The 25975-nt window shown below is 39.7% G+C and overlaps 1 protein-coding gene across 7 annotated transcripts in view; it reads right to left on the bottom strand.

Annotated features, from left to right (window-relative positions):
* CPAMD8 (C3 and PZP like alpha-2-macroglobulin domain containing 8) overlaps positions 1–25975 on the bottom strand; it is a 54247-nt gene that overhangs the window by 13807 nt on the left and 14465 nt on the right. For 5 of the 7 annotated variants that reach the window (XR_005814729.1, XR_005814727.1, XR_005814728.1 and 2 more), the window contains exons 18-36: positions 25171–25313; positions 24158–24223; positions 21539–21770; positions 20799–20952; positions 20059–20201; positions 19544–19595; positions 18555–18853; positions 17998–18223; positions 17263–17439; positions 14175–14256; positions 12510–12666; positions 12267–12341; positions 9970–10135; positions 9332–9418; positions 8215–8351; positions 7694–7849; positions 7231–7293; positions 6554–6792; positions 3917–4004 (exon numbers count right to left, since the gene is read on the bottom strand). Coding sequence is in view for 4 of the 7 variants with exons in the window: in XM_040537414.1 (XP_040393348.1) it covers positions 3917–4004; positions 6554–6792; positions 7231–7293; positions 7694–7849; positions 8215–8351; positions 9332–9418; positions 9970–10135; positions 12267–12341; positions 12510–12666; positions 14175–14256; positions 17263–17439; positions 17998–18223; positions 18555–18853; positions 19544–19595; positions 20059–20201; positions 20799–20952; positions 21539–21770; positions 24158–24223; positions 25171–25313 (2742 nt within the window). In the remaining 3 variants the exon portion in view is untranslated. The remainder of the gene's footprint in view (positions 1–3916; positions 4005–6553; positions 6793–7230; positions 7294–7693; positions 7850–8214; positions 8352–9331; positions 9419–9969; positions 10136–12266; positions 12342–12509; positions 12667–14174; positions 14257–17262; positions 17440–17997; positions 18224–18554; positions 18854–19543; positions 19596–20058; positions 20202–20798; positions 20953–21538; positions 21771–24157; positions 24224–25170; positions 25314–25975) is intronic. The other 2 variants (XM_040537415.1, XM_040537413.1) reach the window with 1 other exon arrangement.

Below are 25975 nucleotides of genomic sequence, written 5' to 3'. Positions count from 1 at the left end.
AGAGTATTCATTAACCATCGCTGCCCCGGAGCTGCACGTGGGTCCGCTCTGTGCACACTGCTCTCTTGTGAGGGCAAACAACAAACAAGGAAATCTGATTTACAGCCTTGCCGCTCCTCACCAAGAACAGAGGGAACGGCTAGGGTAACAAGAAAATGCAGCAATGGGAATGATGGGGCCTACCTCTGTTGAAGGTGGTGGCCGAAATACAAAACTAGTAACATATCGACAATGGGTGCATGATTTTGAAATATTTTTGATAGCCAAAATTAAATTATAAGGGTATTTGCATCTTCACTGCCTACCCAACCCATATGCTTGAGCTTTGTCCCTAATTTCCGATGCAAAGGATTTCTGCGGTAAGAAGGCTGAACTCAACTTTTCAAGGGGAACATCATTCCCAATTTAGCAAAATTTTCTTCTGTCCAAAGGAAGTAATTCACTTTTGGTTAAGGAAATGGACTGCCCAGTACTGAATCCCAATTGCAGAACCAAGCCACCTGTTGCTATGTGCCCCGAGACCCTAACAGATGGAGTTACGCTGGGACTCTTGCTTCTCTACCCACAGATGCAGAACATGAGATTCAGAGGGGCGGGCAGATGACACAAGGGAAAGCGCAACCAGCTCATCTGCTCAGTGCTAGAGAAAGCCTGTTCTTGCTTAATGTGCTGGAGAGTTCATTCAGCTGTGAGGAAATAACTCTTCTGCAGTAGCAGGGCAGCTTTCTTATTTATTTATTAACCCTTTGACTGCTTCCATCCAGGCCAGGAAGAGGGATATGACAGAATATAGAAAGGGCATGAAGCTGACACAGGATGCTTCACAGGCATTGACACGTTATTTGACACAAGCAGTACAGGTCAGTCTCCTGCTCCAGTTTCACTATGCTCACTGTTAGTTTCTGATTTGGGAATACTGACCAGCACCTGGTCAAGGAGCTAGCAATGCTAAGGCACTAGCAAGATGATATTGAATGTGACGCAAGCATCTTTAAAGCCAAGAAAAAGCAAACATCAAAGGCAGGGTGGTGTCACAGAGTCCAAGGCTTATGGCAACATCCTGGAAGGCAAGGGAGAATAGAGGCGTTGCAAACAGAAGGGTTTTGAAACATGCAACACTGGGGAATCAGAATTAGGGTTTCCTTGCAGAGTGTATATCCTAACATTAATCTCAATCCCAACTGTCTTCAGTGTTTCCTCTACTTAGAGCGCACACAGCTTGCCCTGAACACAGGTTAGCGTAAATCATCAGACACCGCACAGAAGCAATTGCTGCATGCGGCAGCGTTTAAGTGGTAACTAAATACAAAATAAGCACGTTTCATTTAAAAGTCTTTACCTGGAACACCAATCGGGACCAGCCATGTAAACAAGCCTCATGCCACAGCACAGCTGTCTTGGCATAAAGGAAAAAAAAAAACTTCAAGGACTGAAATCATAAAATCACAGAATATCCTGAGTTGGAAGGGACTCACAAGGATCATTGAGTCCAACTCCTGGCTCCACACAGGACTACCTAAAAATCAAACCATATGTCGGAGCTTTGTCCAAATGCTTCTTGAACTCCGGCAGCTCGGTGCTGTGACCACTGCCCTGGGCAGCCTGTCCCAGTGCCTGACCACCCTCTGGGTGCAGAGCCTTTTCCTAAAACCCAGCCTGACCCTCCCCTGTCCCAGCTCCATGCTGTCCCCTCGGGTCCTGTCGCTGTCCCCAGAGAGCAGAGCTCAGCGCCTGCCCCTCCGCTCCCCTCATGAGGGAGCTGCAGGCCGCCATGAGGCCTCCCCTCGGCCTGCTCTGCTCCGGGCTGAACAAACGAAGGGGCCTCAGCTGCCCCTCACACGTCTTCCCCTCCAGACCATCTTTGGAGCCCTCCTTCTCATATCGCAGTGCCCAAAGCTGCACCCAGTGCTCGAGGTGAGGCTACACCAGGCAGGGCAGAGCAGGACAATCCCTTCCCTTGACTGGCCAGCAATGCCGGGCCTGATGCCCCCCGGGGTAGGGGGGGCCCTTTTGGCTGCCAGGGCACACCGCTGCTGGCTCAGGTTCAGCTTACCAGCGACCAGGACCCTCAGCTGCCTTTCTGCAGGGCTGCTCTCCAGCCTCTCATACCCCCATCTGTACAGAGATGGCAGAATCTCTGCAGTTCCTTGTGACACGAGAACATGGGGGGCCCTCTCAGGACTCTCAGCCTAGAAACTTACTGTGTCCCCTGCTGAAACCAGTAAGGGAGATACTCACTCAGTACAGCCTGGACAACAGTAGCTCCTAGTTCTATAATTTCTTCTTAGCCCATTTCAGCAATAGGGAATTATTACTTAACCTAACCATTTTTCTCTTCTTCTGTAATCAAAATCCCTCTTCACTCTTTGCTTCAACTAGTTTCCTCCTTTTACTCCGCTGATAAAACTTTCCGTGGATTTAACACCATAACGATATCCTGTCATTCTGCTCCTGTCCCATTTTGAGATCTCTGGTCCTGAGCCAGGTTTCCATCCATATTTTCTCTGCCATTATTTACGTAAATTACTGTGAAAAAGAACTTACTTGAAAGCAGTACAAACAACTGTCATGCTAGCACTTCAGCAGGAGGAGATAAAATAGTAACCAAAACCACTACAGACCCCTCAATTTCCTCCTTTCTCTTACCACAAGGATACTGGAGACCTCCTACTGGTGGTCTTGCCTCATCTGAATAGCCATACTCATTTCTTGCACCATTTGTCACACGTGAGAGAATATCAAACATCAACATACAAATAAAAATCAATATATTTTACGCAAATCAGGTTTTTTGACATGCAGCTTGTGAATGGATTTAAACTTTGATATTTCTTTTTGCAGTAATAATTTCCTATCTGATCAACATACACCTCTCTACAGAAGTATTCCAAGCACAGCTCCCTAATACTGAAAGGGCCCAATTCTCTTCTCAGGGACTAGTGGACAGATTTCTCTGGCTTTGCTGACAGCGGGCTTTTGGTATGGGTTATAAACCCCTGAGGAAGAACATATCCATCTCATATTCTCCAAGAAAATGCAACAGTGTTTGTAAGAAATTAGCCAAATCAAGTGAAATCCTAGAGAAGACAAAGCAATGTGCACTCTTCCACTGAACTAGGATGTCAAATTAAAGTGCCTGGTCTTCGCTATGATTCTGCTTTAAATTCCCCTCTCTCCCCTGCCTTCATCTATAATGAAGATAAGGTTATTATAGGAAGAAGTATTTTTAAAACAAAATACTTTTTTTCAGCTCTTTACCAGTTCTCAAGGATGCAGTTTAGTTCCTTTTTACACCTCTTCAGCTACACAGTCCTTAAAAACTAAGTCCTTAAATATTTGCAGCATAGAAAAAAAACAAGTGAATACACTGTAATGCCTTAACAAAATATAAAGCAAAGCTAAAGATTACAGTTCATCTCCCCTAGAGGGCTGGCTGGGTAAGAGGCACATTCTGTCCACCTCAGTTTGGCTTGCAATAAACATGATGTTCTCCCAGAAGAAAAAAAAAAAAGGCAAAAAATTCCAAGACACAGAGCCTCCAAAGAAATGGAATCCAGATGTTGGAGATAACACAGCCCACTAAGAAGCCATAAACAGCTCCTGTTAGAGCACATTTTCACTTCAGCATTTCCAAATGGGTCTCATTTAATTACTGTGCTCTGTGCTTAGTAATAAACTTTCATTTGACTGTGTTCGGCAAATTTGTTAATCTTGCTCAGAACATCTGTTTACTCATTTCAGATAAATATTTTTTGACGTGTGAAATCTCCTGCCCCCAATTTTAATTGCATTTTTTCAGACAGTGCTCTAAGAGACAACAGCATTTACTTCCTATTGCTCCCCAAAGGGAATCCCTGCCAATTAGAGAGCCCATTCCCAGCCCAAGACCATGTCTTGCACTCTTATTACATCTTACCTGCTCTAGGCTCTCAATATCTGCACGAAACCCTGAGAACAATGGCACTTCCAAAACAGCCATGTTAGAGGATCCAGAATGCAGCCATCTTCCCATAAGAAGAAAAAGAGAGAGAGAATGAAAATAAACTCCGGATCCAAGGTAACAAATGGTACATGGACAACTCAGAATGGAGCATAACTGAAACAAACTTCAGAGAAAAAAACCAAACAAACCACAAAGTGTCTGTTCTTCTTTGAAGAATTTGTTGAAAGCCATAGACTACACGTTTTTAACAAAATCCTCTTTTCTGCTTTTATTCAACAAAAATTAAGGACACAGTTATAGGAGATGTCCAGGTAAATGGCAGAAAAGCAGAAGGAAAGATGTAGTCTCCTGTGGGGCTGCTTGCCTTATTTTTCAATTAATCACTGAGAGAATGTACTTTGGTAAAAGGGAATAACCTCTTGGAAGAAAAGAAGCTTCTGTGCTTCCTAAGTGGAGGGCTGCAAATGGATCGTGGTGTAAAAAAAAATATTTCCCAACACAAGGTGGAAGTCATTCCACCCTGGTATTTCGTAAATGGCCATTTCCCTCCAGCATCTAATTGGCACAGAGAAGTGTCTTTGCTAATGAGTCAGCAACCTCACTCTCTAGTTAATAGTGTCAAGGAATTCACTGCCTATATCATCTTGTATAATATCAATGAAGACTCCAAAACACTGAATTCCAGAGTTGTTACTACTGAAGCATGCATTAAAAACAAGTGGGGTGGGGGGCATTGAAAGAAAGTTTATTTGGTCCATTTCAAAAGGTTTCATTTTTGTTACAGCATGGCCGAAGAGTCAAAATCGTAACAAGAAAGCTCCTGCTAATTCCAGAACAATGCCCCCTTTTTCTCTGTATTTGCATACAGTCCACTGTCAACTGTCCCTCCCTTGGCAGCTTACCTGTTGGCTGATCAGTTGCACCACAAGCACTAAGACAACAAGCTGGGACCCTAGAGGGCTTATTTAGCTCACAGCCAGCACTGAGAAATACAGCACACAGCTTCCTGGACCACAGTTGCCAAATCTGGCTCCTGCAGGGCTACCTGGAGGCCTCTGTATGGATACCTCTAGGTGGGTGGGTTTGTGAGTTTGTTGAAGCAGTGCACAGAGCCAGCCTGGATGTAATGGTGCACCCAAGCTCATACGTCCACAGTGACATTGGATGGTTTGTGGACTCCTTGGCTCCAGTTCAGAGCTAAGTCTCCCATAGAGACATTAAGCCTTTTTGATCCTGATCTAACTCCATGCACCACTCTCCCTAAGAAATCCTACAGTATCCCTTTACCTGCAATCACAAAATCACAACCCTCTCTTTTTCATACCCACCCCAACTCTTCTTTACAGGAAAAGATCCCAAGGACTTAATTGAGCATGACAACTCTTAAAAACTATTACATTCTGAGCAACATCCTAGCTCAACATGTTTCCACCATCACCCTTAGATGCACTCCTCTTTTCACATTGCCTGAATAAGATGATGTAGGAGTTAAAAGAGCATCATTACAGGAAGAAGGGGAGGAAAGGGAAGATTTCATTTGCTTTTGTTTTCTTTCCAAGCAATCAATCTCCTTGGACTGGGCTTCCTCTCAAATTTCTGTCTTTGCTCCAGCAATTCCCAGGGCAGAAAGTTTCAGAAATAACAACAGAAAGGTTGTGTTGATGCAGGGCAGCCTCCTTAGTTACAAGCATCTTTAAGGGACTGACAAGACTTTCTAAGCCTCTCTCCAATACCAGCTGCGGTGCTGATGCAGAGGGGGGAAGAGGATGAGAAGGTGGTACTGTTATATACAGCGAGACAGACTCCAGCAAACTTTTGGATGATGAGTTTGAATTGCTTATCACTGGCTGTTGTTAATGAAGGAAGGAAGAATTCAACTAGCCCAAAAAATGCCTGGCCCAGGATTTCACAGGCTTGTAGCAATCGGAGTCAATGCATCTGCCAGTAACATAGCCCTGTGAGTACAGGACAAGTGTGTTGACAGAGATAAGATCACATCTTTGCCTGGAGCCATTGCAACTAACTGTTTTCAGAACTGTAGTCTGTGTAAGGTTTCATATCTGTAGGGAGGAAGGAAACCAAAACTGATAGGGGAGAAAAAAATTTCCATTTCTTTGAATTACATCCAAGCTGTTCGCTTGACTTCTGCCATCTGAATGCGGTGATGTTGCAGCCCCACCACCTGCCATGCTCCTGGTCACAGATATACGGAGTGATTATGAAACCATCCCATTGGGAATGGTTTCTTCTGTGGCACAGTAGGACACTGTAAGCCCTCCCTCTTTACTTTGGTTGTGGCTTTCCCTCTTTTGGGCCGACTTTCCAACAATCTCTTTCAAAACTAAAACATTTTGTAAAGAGATCAGCATCTCCTGATAATTGCAGCAGCACTGGCATGTTTAACCAGAACATGTGTAAGTGGATTGAATACATGAGAAACTATTCTTGCTGCTCTCTTTTTGTCTATAGGCAAGCTGTTTCCTCTTAATACCTTGTGTTTCCTAATCTGTAAAAAGAGATGTAAACTGCTCATGTCTTTGCAAAGTGCTTTGAGATCTAGCAATGATGCTTCTGGAGCTTTAGTCTGGGATGCAGACTGGCATTTCCTACCTAGTGCACGTCTCCAGTATAACTTTGTATTCCTGATGATCCCGATCTGAAGCTGGGTCATCATCATCCACCAATGCCCTCTCTCTGTGCAAGGTTTCAGAGCGATTCTCATCTGGAGAGACAGATCGCAGGAGATTTGGAGCTTGAAGATGCTGCTCTGACTTTGGCTCCTTCAGGTTAACCAGGAGCTGGAAAGCTGGTTTGGCAATTGGATCAGGCACGTTGTAAGTGACATCAATCTGCAGCAGAAAAGAGAAAAAAAGCAACAAAACAAACTAAGGCAGTTTATAAGACCTCAATATTTTGTAGAATCTGCAAACATTCCCCAAAGACACGCGTAAACACCAGATCTCTTCAGAGAGAGGTAATGGCTGTCACAGAAGCAACCAAGGATTTAAAACACAGTTTTTAATTTAAATATATATATATATATATATATATATATATATATATATATAAAAATATATAGGTAAAGCTGTACCAAAGCAGATCTACTCTGGTATAAATCATATTTACTTCCATGGTTTAAAGCAACACCAGGTTATTTAATTACTTTGAGAGAAATTCAAAGTACAACCCTTTCCTCACAGTAATCTGGAATTAAAAAACTAGCAGAGAGATTGTCAGTTTAGAGATCTCTTGCTCACATACTTTCTCCAGCCCCATAGCAACTTTACCTGCATCAGACAGCAGCCTTCACCTTTGGCACTCACAAACAGCCCCGTTGGAATACTGGGTATCTGGGGAAAATCCACAGTTAAGACAGAGACAAGACATGGCTATCAGGACGTAAATGAATATCAATTTTAGCTTAATTCTGTGCAAGAGATCTTTCCAGTTATTAAGGACACTGCACAAGTGAAATGAACATGGCTTGTTCTTTTTCAGCCACCTACATTTAACAGTGGTAGAAACAAGCAGCAGCTCAAAATAAACATCAGTCACTGGCTATGGTGAAAAATACCTTTGAGTGCTGCCTCCTATCACATCAGAACCCAGCCAAGAAACACCAGAAAGTTCCAAGATCTCAGTGTTTAACTCGTACTTTTACCATTGCTGAACTCACCTGAGTTGTCATTCAGAACTCAGCTCAGATGGATCACTTTAAAAAACCGTCTACATTAACACAAAACCACTTACCACTGCAGTCTGGAGGACTTTCTTATTCATTTTGTTAAGCTCAAATGTCTCCTGGTAGTCTAGATTAGTAGAAGCCAAGGAAATGGTAAGGTTGACTCCTCCAATGTAAGAAAGGATAGCATATTCAGCCAGAGCCTGCAGGGCTACACATGTGTCCTAGGGATCCGAAGAGGGAGATTAGAATAGTGAAGAATACAGGAGCACTCTAAACTTAGAAACAAGCACTATGCTGTACAGTCATCGGCTTTTGGTAGCAGAATCATTATTAATTCATATAGCAGAAGAAATCCCAGGTTTTGTTCACTTTTGCTTTCAAAGGCATCTGTAAGAACAAAGTCTAGATTCCTTTCAAATTATTAATTCCAGAAGGAAGTAGTAAAGAAAACTGGGAAGTTTTTCTTCTTAATGGGAAGCTTCTTCTGGACTCTACACAGAAACTCTGCACTAGCCATTCCTGAACCAATTGATTTCTACAACTGCTTATGCATGCGCTGAAGCTACCTTTTTCTAAGACAGCCAACCTGAGTAGACGAGAATCCTCCAAGTGCATTCCTCTGCTGTGAAAGCCATTTTACCACTGGTAGTGCAGAGGCCACATCTCCTAGAAGCGTGTATGTCAGAAGGGCATAAGATGTCATTTCCACTTCTGCAGAAACAACTGAAAGAGAGGCAAAGGGATAGGGGAGATAAATTGAACTACCATCTAGAAGTGAGAATCAAGCTAGTCTAGTCATAGTTCTATGAATATCCATTAACTAAAAATAATTAGAGGAAACACAGAAATAATAATGAAGTTTAATAATGCATCCAAGATTCACCAGCTTCTAATTCTAACATAACCTCTTTCCTTTCCACTATAGATGACCTTTTGACCTGATTTTATCCCACATGTAATTTCTCTCCCACTCCAGACCTACTTTGCTATTGCCCTTACTGTATACCTGTCCCGGACATTTTCATACAATATCTGATTAAATCCTCCCTGAACACTGGAACACCTGTATCATTATTAGAAAAGACAATTGCTTTAAGTGAATTAAAAATTATAGCACCATACATTGTTGTTGTGGCATGGATAGTTAAAAGTCTAGGAAAACAGTGCTGAAACGCCAGTGACTGCCAGTAAAAGATGGGTACATTATCCCTATGTCCATTTGAAAATACAAAGCTAAACGACTCTAAAATTAAATGTATTTGACTTCTCTCAGATTTATACTTCAAATGATTCCTCCCTGATGGAATACCCTATGGCTCTCACTCCTCTGTTATTCACGGTATTATTCCCTGTGTCTATGAAACTGGAGCAAAAAATGGTGAAATAGCTGGGACTGAAAAGCCAGCCCTGCCTCAGCCACATCTAGCTCTGTCTCTCATTTGCACTTAACCAACTCTTTCAGAATAAAGCTACCTGTCTCTATCAGCTCTCATTCCTGAATGGCTCTTCATATGGACCCTGTCTTGACTGACTGCCATTTTCAGAACATCCTGGTAAAACAAGATTTCTTTAGGGACCAAAACAGGGAGGGAAAGCATGGGAAGTTTTGAAGTGTATTTTATAAACAATTCACTAGAATAAATGCAGTCAGTGACCTGCTATTGCAGTCCATTGCCTTATTTTTGCTTTTGCAGTACAGGTACCTGATTGGGAGAGACCATCATTAAATCCCATGAAGGTATCTTCATCAGTAACAAGACTTCCCGTCAAACTCCAGTGTGTAAAGCCATCTAGAAAAATAGGACAGTGGAATATGTATGATATTACAGGAGAACTGAAGATCAGCTTCTGTGTATGGGAAGAATCAAGCTTTCCTATTGCACTGACCAACTGATTCATGCCCTGAACTGCACTGTACCTCCATTTAGACAAACATTCTCTGGGCAAGAGGCCGCAGGCTCTTGCTTCCTTTGCAATTGCAAAGATGGCTCAATGTGATTCTTGAATATTAGATTAAAATAGAACATCGAAGAATGCGATGTATTACTAGACAAACTGTGACATATTGACTGGAAAACCACTGCAGAGCTTCTGACATACTTGCCTTCCTTCAGCATCAGCTGCATGCATAGAACTAAGGTACTCAGCCCATCTCTCCTGAGAATCTGGAAAACTCTTGCATTACAAGGTCAAACTGTGCTGTGAGAAAGACCTTGTCTCACAAGCTCTATCCTCTCCAATAACTCAAATATATCATTCAAGCTGCAAGGGCTATTTGTTTATCCCCACAAGAGAGCTGCCAATTTAAGAACTTGCCAGGTTGGCCCCAGGTGCACAGTACCTTGTGTAATAGCCATGCTGTTCATTTTCCGCAGCGTCACAGCAGCAGAGGGGCTGTGCAGCAGTGTCAGGGCATAAGCAATCAAGGCGGTAGTGTAGGGGTCTTCTGCTGAATATAAGTTGGACTCTAAGAAGTGTTTTGCTTTGTCAACAGCTGTTCTTTCTTCCTATATTTAAGGGAAAGAGCCCAGACATATTACCAGCCTCTATAGTTCTGTTAACCCCGGCAGGCAGCTAAGTACCACGCAGCCACTTGCTCACTCCCCTGCAGTGGGATGGGGAAGAGAATCAGAAAGGTGTAAGTGAAAAAACTTGTGTGTTGAGAAAAAGACAGCTTAACAGGTAAAGTAAAAGCTGCACACACAAGCAAAGCAAAATAAGGAATTTATTCACTACTTGCCATCGACAGGCAGATTAGTTAGAATCACTGTTTCTCACACCTGTGTGTCCATTAAAAAACAACTAGGGAAGAAGCATTTTGCTCTGTGTAGAATGAACTAACACTTTCCCTAAGAAAAGCCATGCATCACAAATTTAAAACTAGAAGCAAACAGCACAGCAAGAATAATTTAGACAAACACTGAGCTGAATTTATTCCCCTTAAAGCTGAGAAAATGTCATGCCTCTGCAAGGCAGCAGATGAACAGAGCAGAAGCAAGCTCTCCACTGTATGTTTGATTGTGTTCCTGACACTCTGGAGCGTCTAGCAGACGCCAGAGGATAATAAAGGCCAAGGTTCCCAGGGGTCCCTGCAGCCAACAAACATGTTTTATTAACTCCCTCAATGACCTCACCATGTAGGAACGTGGCTCTGATAATTTATAGAAACAATTTAATTGGACTTGATGTAATTTGGTTTCCTTTGATTTCCCTGTGGCACTAACCTTCTCCTTCCTCATTTCCTAGCTAAGATCATTAGTACCACTTGCAAATCTCCTCTAGAAAAACCGTTAGATCCACATAAACTGCACTTCCAGCAAATAAAAACGCTAGGACTGTCCTGATGCACAGCAGCCCAAAGAGAACATCACATCACTTCTCAGAGGAGGACACTGCTGACAGGGAGGCAGAAAGTTATTCTGTGCGCATTTAAGGATTTTTAATTTTAATTTTTAATAAGGTTGAGGGCCTTCCACTCCAACAAAAACTGGGAGGAGTGTGTGTTTGTCTGCAATGACAGCCTGGTCTCACTACAGGGATGCCATCGGAAGTGCAGAGATTATCACAGGGTTTCTGAGTATATACTGCTGTTTGCACTGGCTGTTTAAGCCATCATAAGCTCACTGAGTGTTCCCTGAGTCCGTTTATTTGAATACAGATCACCAAAACCTGCTGTAACATACACTACAACTCCTGTTTTCATCTTCCAGTTCTACCTGTACAGCTCTACTCATCCACCATCACTCTTTCCCCAGCTGTTGAAGAGCAAGGGTACAACTGTATTCATGACCTGTTCAGTGCATCTCCAGGAGGACATTCTTGCAGTCATAGTTAGTAGGAATGTTTAACTAAATTATTAGCTGAGCATACCCAGTCTACAGAATTTGCAAGCAGGCAGAAATACAACAGAGGAAAGAAGCACTGTTTTTACCAGGAGTTTTAAGAAAGAACCTCTAAAAAGCAAGTTGTACTGGAAGTGATTTTTTCCTTACTTCAAAAATTATGCAGTGGAATTGCACATTCCTATGTAGCAATTATTTTTTTCTGTAGTATTCCTGTTCTCCCTGATTACAGAGAGAAACATTTTTCTCCAGAGAAATGTACAATTTCTCCCAAAACTGCAGATTACAGTATCTTTGGAGAGCTGCACTCCGGTAATCTAATAGCAGTAGCAGTTTGGCCTCTGCACCAAAGGCAGACTGAAAAAGTTTTCTGGATCCCCTAAGCCAGCAGCTCTAGTTAAGCTCCTATCTGCACAAAGCTAGCTAGTTACAACTTCTTTAGAGTATATCTATCTAAGCTACTAGTATCTACACAGCCTGCAGTCACACCTTCAAATTACAAGGCTGAAAATGTTATTTGCAGCCATTTCCCAGGGAGGTTGGGGCATGGTGGTGTAGGAAAGAGCTTTGCTGTGGTAGAATAAACCCTGAGCTGATGTCTGAAGGCTAGGAGATCACCTTAAACAACTTTGGAATATACTCCTTACTTTGGAAGAATCTCAAGGCTTTCAAACAGCCTCAGTTACCTGAATGCTACCATTCTAATGAGCAAAGAACCTCTGAAAGTGAACAGCCACAAAACAAAACAAAAAAAAAAAATAGAACACAAGATCTGTTTTAACTAGGTTTCTGTTACCTCAGAAGTTACACCCGTTTCCAAAAGAGATGCAACCACATAAGCCGTCAGAGAGATCTTACCATGGATTCCACCCTGGAGAGCAAAAAGACAAAACCACTAGATGAAAGTTGGGGAAAAGACTTGAAGCAAGACAGATATTCATAGCCCAATATTCATATAAGGGAACTTCATCCCTTCCTGCTTTGGTAAGATCTCTAAAAACACAACTATTGCATAATTTTGTGTCTGTATAGTTTTTACCTGAATGTCCTTATTCAGTATCCTGCCCATAGCAGGAAAAGAGCCATCTTCTTTCTGATGCTGGATGATCCAGTCTTTGGCAGCTGTTAGCTCCTTCGGGTCAATGAAAATAAACCCACGAGACTGTGCAAAGGACTTGAGGACAAAAGCTGTTAGCCTGTAAAAACACATTTACCATTTTTGTTAAGAAAACAAATTTTGAATAACACATTACCAGGAAAACAACATTCCTAGAAAGCATAAATTTTGAAAATCTTGGGAGGGAAACACTAAATATTGTTAAAAAAGATGTAATGGTAAATAAAGGCTCCCAAACTCAGTTCAATCTTCTGGACAATATCAGGGTTAAGGGTCAACAAATTAAATTAAAAAGTATTACTGGAAGATATGCTTGTCATAGTTATGTTACGCTCAAATACAGTTACTTTTTATAGGTGCTCAGCTGCTATGCTACTAATTAAAGCTTTTAAGTTACGAGACGATATCTTTATAAATATGGAAGTATTTGTAAAGAAAAGAATAAATTTTCCAATTTTGTTACAGTCTTAATTAAAAAAAAAGAAACCCACTGATAAATCTGAGGCGGTGTTAGATTTTATACAGAATTAAGACTTAGGAAAGCAATAGAAGTGTTTTTGGAATTCTAAACCTCTGACATGCAACTAGTGCGAACTCTGGCCAGCTTTGGGAGATTGAATCATTCAGTTTACAAGCCTCTGAGGAATGGGAGGGTAGAAGGCATGCTGCCTGGCAGAGGATTTTTCAAGTGTTAAGTAATTCTGTGTCACCGTATTTTACATCTAGGGACTAAGAGATGCCAGGTCTGAGATAAAAGTTTACTATCTTCAAAACAGTGAGGCAACAGCATCACAGAACTGGTACTTCCGCTCAGATGAGTTCACGAAGAAAACCAGTTTAAAGCAAAATACAGAACAGATGGAGAAGCCAAATAACAGGACAAATAAATGAATGAAGACAAAAATCTCCTAGATCTGAGACTCTATAGTCCACAGCCATACTGATGTGTGGAAACACACAATCTTAAAGGCCATGGTTTCCTAAGGGGGACATTAGTGAGATGAGCTGATCTCCCAGTTGCACAATTTCTGGTTCTCATATTGTTTCTCTCTGAAAGACCCTGCACTTCCAATTCTCAGGACACAAATCCATACCATTCCATTTCATCCATGAGGGGATATAAAACACTTAGAAGAATGCTTTCTTTCTTTTTTTTTTTTTTTCTTTCTTCTCCCTTCTACCCGGTAGAAGTCTTCAATACTTCTAGAGACAGTAAGTTCCTCCGTACACGCTTCAAGAGAAGCTCCATTCTCTAGTGGAATTAGATGCTTTAAGTGCTACTGCAATTCCTGTAGACCAGACATGACCCACAACTATAGCTTCAGTGCCTAAAGCCCAGACACATTAGTAGATGTGACTATCTTAACCTCCCATGAGTCTTGAAGCAATTATAGTACACCTACAAGCGTAGTATGAACGCAGCAGCATTGAAACAGTAAGCCTATAGTCACTGAGTATTATTTCTATTCTTCCCTGTACAATACCGTGATGGGAGTTGGAAAACTACTCTTTTTTCCTTGCCAATTGTGTATTTTTCCTGTTTAGCAAACACTGAATTTTCTAACTCTGTTTTAAATAGCAACTCACCACATACTCCCCGAGGAATCCCTCTCGCCAAAAGCGCTGTATGAACCATCTTGTCTCTTGTAGGTCAGCTGGCGCTGGTAGCCTGGAAGTCAAAAAAGAATTGTGGGAGTCCAAAATCCTCACACAGAGAAAAACAAGTATTTAAAGTGAATGAAGACTCAGACCATCTGGCACTAGCATAAGGGATTCTGCTGCCCGAGGCAACCTCTTATTTTGCTGTGTTTGATAGAGCCAGCTCTGTGTACGTACACTGCAGCTTATTCAGAAATCCGTTCAGGCTAGCATCTGTAAGGCTACATATACCTCTTGAAGACAAATGAATGGAACATTATTTCTCTAGCTCTTAGTCTCTTACTGAGCAGCACGTGTTAAAAAAAAGAATGTTTCTAAAACACTCAATATAAAAATCAACTCCTGCATTTTAGACTCTAGAAATGTTAAACATTTGATACCCCTCTGCAAGATGCAATATTAAAATAATGATTTTTACTTAAGCATACAGCCACCTTCCTTCCTTTTTACTGAGAGCACCATGGAGATGAGGAGCTTTTTGCCTTAATGATACAACTTGATTCAGATTTTTCTCCAAAGCTGGTGCTTGGGACAACTTAAGGTAACATGACAGCAACAGCTGAGTGCTTAGTGCCGAAATTCCAAAGGAGATGGAGGCATAAGAACTCTTACATATCTTTCTTGAACCATGTGTGAGATGTGATGGATGATGTGTGATCTTAGTGTACATGTACACTACTAGGCCTGTCTTGCAAGGCCTATTTTAGACAACAAGTTCAACAAAAAAGTTGGATGCTGGAGATTCTACCTGAAAGTCTTTTGAGACTGAAAATAAAGATAGTCAAAATGCTCTTCCTATCAGGAAAAGAATTTGCTTCTCAAACCTACTTGTCTTATAACCATGAACTGTTATTAGTATGCTAATAAAGCATACCAAGTCTCTATATCGAGGAATACTCGATACACAATTTGACAAAGCCAGATGCAACCAAACCCTTCAAAATGGGTGTTTCTGATAAGGAGATACGTCAAACCTGCAAAAAGACTGGGTCAGAGAAATTTAGTGCCTGCTTAATTCTCTGATACATGAATAGACTTTTTCTTTCACACTGCATGACATTTTTATGGGAATGGATTACTTTTTCATTTCCAGAGACAAAGTTTCTTTGTTGACCTCTCCAGATACAGGCAGTTCCACAGTCTCTGAATAAGGGCTGCTCATGACTCCTACGCCTTTTTCTGTTGCCCTGTAGCCTTTTGATGTTCATAGGGAACACAGAATGGTTTGAAAAATGGACAAAAGGAGGAACAAAACCCTAGATATTAATGATGCTCTGGCAGTAAAAACATCTTTGTCTAGGGGTTGGGGAATGTATACAAGCATGGGGCAGAAAGCACAAGTAACATTTTTTGGTTGTTTTTCCAAATAGCTGTTGTATTGAATTAGGTTGCTTTTTATCTACACAGTCTGCAGGTACAATTTACTACTAACATAAAGCTTTTCCTTCTTAAATTTTTCTTAAGCATTCACTTCCAGTATGTTTGATGGACAAATAAAGTATTAGTATTTTATAATAGTCTTATGATTTTCTCTGTTCTGTTATTCTAATGTTCACTTTGTGTTGAGTTATGCTTCATTGTTCTTACATATATTCTTCTTTGCTTGCTAGGTTGAGTGGCACAGACGTTATGTCTGCTTGCTCTTTTGAAATCTTCTATTTTCTAAACACTCCTCTAGATGCTTGGACTCACTGGAGAGGTTCACCTTTCTAGTTTTCACCTGTTCACCTGCTTTTGTGGAACTGCATTGCGGGAAAGTAGAAAAATTACTGACTAGCTTAGCTCAGGTCACTATTAAAAATTAGGGGATATGTGGGAATTGTTGGGTATCAGTATGTTATGTGATGGATGACTAAGTGATGAAAAAGTTCTCTGTCCTGGTACATTACAAATGCCTTCTAGACTGAACAAACAGACTCTCCCATCTAAACCTTATACTTGGCAGGGCTCCAATAAACGTAGAAAGGTTTAAAACTCTTGAGGATTTCTGCTGTAAGGGCTAATTAACAGGCAGAGTTTGGAGCCAAAAACCTCTAAGGTTTGCAGATTCATAAAAAGAAACAAAATCAAATAATATTTAAAAGGAAAAACTGACACAGTATTAAAAAAATCCCTTTGAATTACTGCTATCAGCAAGCACAACAAGTTACAAATGAAAACAATTGTAGCCAGACAAAGGAAGCAGCACTAGACTTTTGCTGCTGAAAACAAAAAATAAATTACATATTACATTTATAATTTCATAGGAGAACTGCCTAACCCTGTCACCTCTGATTTCATGACATGACTATTGTCTGACTCACTTGCAAGACAGCTATGTCCCTTTGGGTCATTCTTGGTTTAATTAATGATCTCCAAATTCTTACTTGTCCTGAGAACTGTATTTACTTACAGATTATTTTGCAAGTGGCGCTTCCCAAACAAATGCTGAGAAAAACAGTGCATAAGAAGATAGATTGCTTTGAGATGCTTAAAGAGAGGACAGGGCACTGAAAGGACAGAAAAAAAGTCTTCATTGCATGGCTCTAGGATAACTACTTTGCAGACTAACTTCTGATTCTGGGTATACTGTTACTGAGAAAATATGATAAACTGGAGAAAGTTTAGATAAGATCTATGTGGTAATTAAAGAACTAGAAAGATAATTTACATATTTAGTTCTTTTTGCCTTTTTCCTAGATTTTGACTAAATTTAGTTTTCTATGATTTTCTGAAATTTGTAAACACAGACATAAGTTACCTAAATATATACATGTGTGTGTGTATACATACGTATGTATAAATTAAAAAACACACAATAAGCATGTAAACCACGAGTTATTGAAGGGAAATACAGGCTACGTATCAAGGAAAACCATTTCGCCATCAAAATCTGTTAACCTGTGAGACTGTCCTGCAAGAAATGATGAATTGCCATTACCTGGGATACTCTTCATTAAAAAGGACAATGTGATACTAACAAAACTCTCTTCTAACTTGTAAGCTTTTTCTCCTTCTATAAACTTTAATGAGTTACCTTGAACAAGGTAATCAGTAGCTTCACTCTCCACCTCATGACTGAGTTGCTTGGTTTTCTGCAGATATTTCAGGACAAAAACATTAGGAGCAAAATGGATCATGTTCTGCTCTCCACATCCAAACGGTAATCGCAAAAGATTGTCCAAGTTGTTTAATGTAGGACCCATCACATCTCCTGTTTGAAAAAGAGGTGATAGTTTCAGTATCAAGGAATTATGTTTTGCTTCTTTTTGATGCCTTATGATTAAAAACCACCTGACTACACTAATTTCTGCCAGCTACACATAGCTTAAATAAACTGTATCATAAATCGGAAGTCCTTCAAATGTTTAGTCTTATCCCTTCAAGCTCTTGCTGGAATAAAGGAGAAATTTCACATTTCAGAGTTTGACTGTTATATGTGACTACGGGATTTAGACTAGATTAGAATGCAGTTAGTACAATATGTGGTTATGATGATTATGAAATGAATATTATGAATTATAATAGACAGGACATCTGCAAAGCCCTTTGATGGTATCAACTTTAACTCACTGTCATCTCAAACAGTCAAATGACCGAGGAAAAAAAAATCCCTGTCTCAGATTTAAGCAGCATATACCTTTGTAAACTGCCTATGACTACTTTATCTGGCCCATATTACTCAAATACTGAGTCAGAAGCAAATAACAGCTGGAAGTATCTCTTCGTATTTGATAACTGGTACCTAATGATACCTCCTCATATTTGATACCTATTATTGAAGCCGTAGCTCTTTCTGATCCTGGAATTATGTTGTGGGGAACTCCAAGAGTAAATGCTTCATTGTGATTTTCATCAGTCTCTTCTTTTCTCCAAATTTTAAACTCTCCCATTGACCCCCAGCCTGTGGAAAAGCCAATGTACTTCACCTCGAACTGTTTGGGGACTGTCCACTCCACAATAATAGATTCATTTAGCACCCGAGTACCATGGCCAACCTGAAAGGAAAAAAAAAACAACAGTTGCAAGTACCCATGCATGTGAAGTCTGCCTGCCTTGGACCCAGTAACCTATGAGATAACTCCACAGACTTAATCTCCAAGCCTTTCAGCAGACTTAACACTGAAAACACTGAAGACTGAGGTCCCGAGGGCATGAAGTGGCAAGGAAACATGTTCCGATTAAAACAGTCTGATCAAGACTTAATACAGAAAAAGCAAAAGGAACGAGGCTTTCTCCTTCTACAGCATACCTAATGAAAAACTACCATGTGTGCTCCAACTCTAGTTAAGGAAGCAAGAAACTTCCAGACATAGATAAATTCAGTACCTGAACAATTCCATTTTTCCAGCTGATCCAGAAGCTGCGGAATTCATCCCAGGACAGAATACCAGCTGTGTCTCTGCTGACCACTGGCTCACCCATTTTGCTGATGGAAATCCATGTTTTAGTATTTTGATGTCCACCAATAACAATCTCAGTCATCTCTGCCATGTCATGTGGACCAGAGGACAGGGCCAGGTGAGCATCATTGTGAGCTTTCACAGCAATATCAAAGTGTGTCATCTGGGCAGGTTTCTGCATGTACTGGTACTCATATTTATTAGGTGTAGAAATGTGAATTTTCTCTAGTCAGAAAAATAATGGAATGTTTTAAGAATTAGAGTTCAGCTCACGTATTTAAAAAAAACAACCCATAGCTAACTACTAAAATTTAAACAAACAGGCCTATCCTAAGTATACACTCTTCCCCCCCCCCCCGCCCGACTTCTCTTAAACTATTAAAAAAAAAAAGTGGATTTTTCTTCCTATCCTCTACTTCTGTCCACTTGCACTATAGTAGCTTCTTCAGTTGAAACTGCTCAGCTATTTCTTGTGAAGTTTGCAAGTGATTTTTCAGTTCTAATCTAGTGGTCAAAAGCATCTCTGTTTAGCTAGCGGAGCCAACTTTGAGCTATCCAAATTTCCGACAGAAAGGACATACTGATTCCAGAACTGAACTTTAAAACATCAACTGAAAATATAGTACAGCCACAGTTACTGTCCACAGTGCTGAATACTTAAACTGTTTCATAAAGTAAAGGAATTTAATTGCCATTTCCAGAAATCACTTGGGCAGTTAGAGCAAATTCATAATTAGCCAGCCAGGTAAGAAAGACTCTTTATTCAGAAGTTCTTCCTACACACCATAACTCATCAATCATAGACAAATGGCAACAAAGATTTTTTTTTTTCTTCCATGGGATGAAGCCACATGTTTCTATATGTAACTAAAATCAGACAAACTTAATTTTATCTCATTTAAATCATGAACTTACCATTTGGGCAGAAGAACACACTATAGGTGTACTCTCTGGACAGTCCCTCTGGCTATATAAAGACAGAAATCCATACATAAAAATACAGTGTTTGGATTAGCAGTGACAGCTATTCAGTTTTACTTACAAAACACATAATATTCTGATGCTGTACAGCATTTTGTATCCTTTAGAGAAAAAGTATTACACTGTATGCTGTTAGCTGCATATATGCTAACCACTATCATGCTGTGATGCAAGATTCAATATTTCTTAGACTAAAAGAGCAAGCATACTCAATACAATTTCTATCCCTTTTTGTTCTGAGCAGTATTGAGGATTCACTAGCATGAACTCAGAACTAAATGGGCCCTTCTTGTACTTGTACCACAAAAATTATTTCCAATCATGTAAATATACACCTTACGATTCTCGTAAACCTACTCATGTTTGGTATCATACCTAAAAACTTTCATGATTTGCCCAAACTTTTATCACTTTTTTTCTGAATTATTACAAATTCCTGTTTTTCTTACCTCAATAATAACACTATTGCGAACATAATCCACTCCAACTGGGGTCCTTTTGTCCACATAACTGTCCTCTGAGTGCTTGCCATTCTTTAAAGTTTGCATCCCATCTTGACAGCAATTAGTTCCACCATAAGCAAAAGCTTTTGCTAAGAAACAGAAAGAAAAAAAAGCAGAGATTTCCAGATATATTGATCTACAAGAGTCCAAAGCATCGATCTAAACTAATTAGATACAGTTGACTAACAACACATCCAATGTTTTGTAATTACTGATCTATTTGCTAAGTATCTGGACAGTCACGTCCAAAATTGCATAAATACTTGGACAGTCACAGGCAACAGAGAAACTCTTCCCTAGTTTCCTGCGCTGTACAAATTTTATCATTTAGGATTATTTCCTTTAAAGATGTACAGAATTTGTTATTCCTTATTTAAAAATTTACACTGATCTCTTCAGGGAGATGTAATAAATCCAAACCATAAACAACCACACATCACACATCAGAAAAACTAATGACTAGGGAATCTTCTGAAGCCTGCTCATACGGACTCTTCAGTGCATAACAGTTACAGAACCAGTTTGTAAGAAATAAATGAGGTTGAAAAGCTAAGTTGGTAGCAAGTGAAATAATGATTTCACTTTCAGGTACTAGGGAAAAAAGAATGCTCTTCTGAAAGAGGAGTAAGAAGAAACACTTTTAAAACTCCTTCAAGCAGCAAGATATTTTTTAATCTGTGTACTACCAGTGATGTTGCTCAGTCCAAGCTCGTTGAAGGACAAAACAATAGAGGTGGGTTTAGCTTCCCCGGGGGCAACGCACTTCTTTCTCGTCAGATGATGTTTCCCAGGATGCCCAACAAACTTTATACCTTTTGGAACTGAAATCTTCACATGAACCTAGGAAAATTTTGAATGCCATTTATTGCAAACGTCATCTGCAAAACCAACAGATGTGTGAAAAATCTGAAAACTACAAAAACTATAATAAAAACCATAGTATGCACAGATTATTCTTCAAACCTTCTAGTGTTATATTTGACTGACAGCATTACTTTCAGCTCAGCAATTCTACAAGTAGTTCAGATACTACTTGAGCTAAGCAGATAATGTGTTTGAGAAGAAAACATCTGGAGAGAGCGCATTTATTAAAAAAAGTTATTTCAAAGCAAACTGCTTTCAGCAGCTAACTATGAAGGAAATTCTCTGTGGTTCAACATGAGCTTTCTAATCATCTTCCCTACATTTATCAATATATTGATTTCTGAAGCATTGCAAGACTACTACAGCTCTTTCAAGCTACAGTAAATAAAACAATGACTTTTATTAGTGATGAAAAGCAGTATTTATCTTCAAAGCATTTATACTGAACTTATCATTCTGTTATCATTGTATCTTTTCTACTGTAATTTGTAGATCACTTAGGAAAGTTTGATAAGAAACTACAATTTCATATCTTAGCAAGCAGAACAAAGAGGGCTGTTACCTCTACGCAGACAGCTAAGTAATTATAAACAGTCAATGGGATTTTGGTCTGTTCTCCCCGGATGACATGGTACGGCAGTGTAAAATCAATGAAGAAAGGTTTAAACGTCTTCAGTTCTGTTTGACTGGCAATGCCCAACCCCTTCTCTTCAGACAGACCCACAGCTTCAGTTATCCACGTAGTGATGGAGTCTGGCACTTCCACACGCAGCTCTGCTTCTCCTGATGCATTACTGCCAAAGAGAACATGGAATAACATGGGTTGATCAGGTTAATGAAATGCATTTGAACAAAGCTAAAGCACACAGAGCCAAATATTTTGGGGATTTCCCTCCAGATCCAAACTCACAGCATAGCATCAGTATCTGCTTTGAGCAACAGCTTATAAAAGTCTCAAAGTTTTCTTGCTAAGTATCAGGATTTTTGAGAACTATGCGCATTTATAAGGAGCAGAACAGTACCTAGTGGTTTCTGCATAACACAGAGTCTAACAAATTCTTACTGGATGAAAAGCTTTACAGGCATTTACACCCTATTATAGAAGGTCACTTTTCTTACATGTAAGTATCTGCAGTAAAAAAAAAAAAAAAAAGAATCCTGGATAAAAACAATTCAGCAATAATTTATTTCACATTTAGTGAAATAAAAGTAGTTTTTGTTGGAACCTACTGTCCTTGTATACATTGCCACATTACAGCCTGTGCTTGAACATAAAGGCAAATAAAATTTTTTCCAGGCACTAAGTTCCGCAACTGCTTTTCTAGAGGAGCATATTTTGATTCAGAAACATCTTAGTCGTTGGTTTTTGGAATGTCTGACTCAGAAAATTTCCAAAAATATAATTTTTTTCTAGTGAGGATTGAAACTAATTATTAAAAATCAAATTTCTGTTTTGAGCATTCAGCTTTACTGTGCGTACCACAACAGGATACCATAAACTGATACACTCTTCCATGCTTTGTAATAATAGAAATTCAGTTTAGTTCTGCAGACTTTGCAATTTCTCTCTTGCAAAGAAACTTTGGCCTTGCTTGGAACAGAAAACATTTAATCTAAAGCAAGAACAAAAGCTATTTCATGCCTCAACTGGCAGGATGATTGGTGCAGTTATGAGTACACCCTAAGGTTGTTTTCTCTCAAGTCCTTATTTATTCCCCTGAGCTCGATACACATGCTGCTAGCTTCATAATCTTTTGCAAGCTACATGCATTGTAGTTGGCATGGAAAGTAAGAAAGCAAGATATTCGGACTAAGCTCTGCAGCATAACACACTGCCTTTCAGTGCTGCAATACCTGCTGATTCACATCCAGAACAAACTGAAGAATTGTATTTTTCGCCACTTTTCAACTGTGACAGCTATTCAAATTTTAGGCACCAACAATGTATCTTCACTTTTACCATCTAAATCAACTGTTTGTAACTGTTAATGAGCCTAAGCTACTGCAACTATTAGTAAACTGGCAGCGTATTATGTACTGGTCTTTGTATTGATATTACAAGAGAAAAAAGATTAAAACAAATAGTTTGATTAAAAAACTACAGATCACTGACCAAACCTACCATGCCTGTTCAAAGGCATAATCTCCAAACACTCTGGCCAATGAATATAGCTCCCCACTACAGAGGAAGAGCCTATGAAATGCACCTGGCTCAACAGCAACAAGTTACTTGAACTTCTCTTAAGCGCACCAGTTTCTTTATATTTAGGTCCTCATCCTAACCAGAGTTAGGTAGCCAGTACTTGCAAGAAACTTCAGCCCTGACAAGAAAGCAGAAGGGTGTCCTAGCTCCAGAACTGGCAGCATTCCAGTCTGTTTAACTGGACAATTTGTTGCAGCTGATGTTCTTTCCACTGGGATTTCAGCCCATAACCAGCATTATTTTCACACATGAGGGCACTTACTCTTCTGGGCGGGGGGCCAAAGTACACACACATTTCCAGCCATTAGACCCTCCAGCCAGGCTCTAGGAGTTTTTAGAATTGGTTTGGGAAGTTGACATTAGGCTTTTGTTTCTATTTTGAGGATTGTATATTGTAATTATAAATGGTAGAAGCAAAAAACCAATTTCTTCAAGACAGTGGAAATCAAACAATGTTTAGCTTAGTTGTTTCAATAAAGTGGAGAAAATGTAATCTGCAACTTTTTATTCCACACACTCCCATTTATAATTGACTGCCCAAGCTTGCTGAGGCCCAAAAAGGCACTTCTGGAATTCTCTGTGTATTTCTACAAAGCATATTTCATGCTCAATTGAACAGATTTGAATACACTTGCTACAAGTTCTTGTCAAATTTAATTTCTAATCATTTACTGAGAATGAAGTTTACTGCTCCTTTTCTTCCCTCAAGATGCTCCTCCACTTGACACATCATGGCGAGTTGGACACACAGGGTACAATATACCTCTATCATGACTACAATTTGAAGTGAATACACTTCAAGACCAGATGAAATGTTACAAAGAAAGATTATTGATTAAAGTGGTAATGAAGAAAAGCAACAACAACAAAGATCAGAGACTGCCAATATAGCTCCAGTAGATTTTAAAGAGCTCCGTTTTCTGCAGCTGAAGAGGATACAACCCAAAGGATATAATTAAGGCAATTCCCTGTCCATACCTGACATTAAGGCAGTGCCATATCCATGTTTCAGGAAAGAAGGTTCTTTTCCTCTTCTCTGCTCTGCTAGAAGAAGAAATAAGCCTTTGGCAGTGAATTCTTAATAAGACAGTTAGTTTTAACATGAACTGATGAATCAGTGTTACCAACTGAGTGCAGCTCCCATGACCAACCAAAACTCCAGCTAGCACAGACTGACAATAAAGTGATGCATCATTCATAACACAAGTTACATAGTCTTTCCAATTCCTCTCATTGTACACACACATCAAACAGTCTGGAGACATAAATAATCTAAAAAACCTAAAAGTTTTGTGATCCAAATTCTTTCACCAAGCAAAATCAAAGGGAACAGGTACAGCATGTGACTTCCCATGACATCATCATTTGGCCTAACTAATAGCAGTTACTACAATCACTGTTTTATATTCCCCTCCCTTTCTTTAACTTGGAATTATCTTGATCTCTAATATTTTCAGAATTCGTTCTATTTTTCTAACCGAGATGCTTCATTATCTATTTCTTAAATGATCTTTAAAAGTTACTCTAAGGAAAGCTAGCACTTGGTTCAAAATACAAAGGCAAAGCATATCCTCAGTTTGCAGCATTAGCTGTAGTACCTCATGACTTTTTCTTCATGCAGTCCCTCATTTTATTTATTTTGAGCAACACCTGAGTAGCATGCAACTCTGAAATGAGTGCTAGCATGCAAATACTGACAAGCAGTACCTAATTCATAGAAAGTAGCAACTAGTTCATAGAAAACCAAGATACACAAAGTTTCAAAGAATATTACTTTGCATTTTTCCAGAATTAATTTAAATTTAACAAAGCTTTTGTTAGGTCTATCAAGACAACTGAAGATGGTTTCCCCTCCCCACCACCACCTTGAGGAAACTGCTATTTTCTGGAGGCAGAGGAGTATGAAACAGCTGAGAATATAGGGAGGGAAAAAAAAAGACGAAAAAAGATAACAGGTATCATAGACAATATGCATTACAAACAAACGTTACCTTGGTGCCGCTCTAGAATGCATTGTAGCCACCAGTGTCCCAGTATGTGGCTGAAAAGCTGGGACAGCCTCATCTGTATACATGCCTCCATTCTGTCTGTGGTTTAAGCTGACTATATCAGTCATTACAACCAAGCCAGTTTCCTAGATAATAAAAATGAAGACCACAAAGAAAAAAAAAAAAAAAGAGAGAGAAAGAGAGAATTATGTACCAATAAAAGCTTTTCTGAAAAGAAAATCCCCCCAACCCTAATCTGACGTCCTTGGGGTAACGTTCAATTCAAACCTGAGGATTTCTTAAAGAACTTCATGGAAAATAAAAATTATTGATAATGAGAAAATATGTAGGTACTTTGTAAGCAGGATTTTATTTATTTATTTATTTATTTATTTTTACAAGAAAGCTCATATGCTTGGAAAATGCATTTCACCAATATCTAACATTACTGGGCATGTGTCTAAATGTCAGGCAACTACAGGTAAAAAAGTATTATACATTTTCCCCCTTGAATGTTACTCTACAGCTTTTTGCCCTTCTTAAAAGTTTCCAGTGTGTTCTGCTGTAGCTAGCAGGCAGCTCACACGTCAGACATCCCCAATTCTGCCCTACAAGAAATGCCAAGCAAAATGGAAATTGTCTGCACAGCCTCACAGTAAAAATACAGAATTCACAAGAAAGCTGTCTGCCAGTTCTGTTCCCTAAATGCACTTATTCATAAGAGACAGCAGCTCCCAGACACCAAAGGGAGTATGGGCTTTGTTATCTTTCACGTACACATCCAACTATTACAAATCAGGTACACAGC

This window comes from Cygnus olor, chromosome 26 (assembly GCF_009769625.2).
Source record: "Cygnus olor isolate bCygOlo1 chromosome 26, bCygOlo1.pri.v2, whole genome shotgun sequence".
Classification (NCBI taxonomy): Eukaryota; Metazoa; Chordata; class Aves; order Anseriformes; family Anatidae; genus Cygnus; species Cygnus olor.
This window is presented reverse-complemented; position numbering and strand designations above follow the sequence as displayed.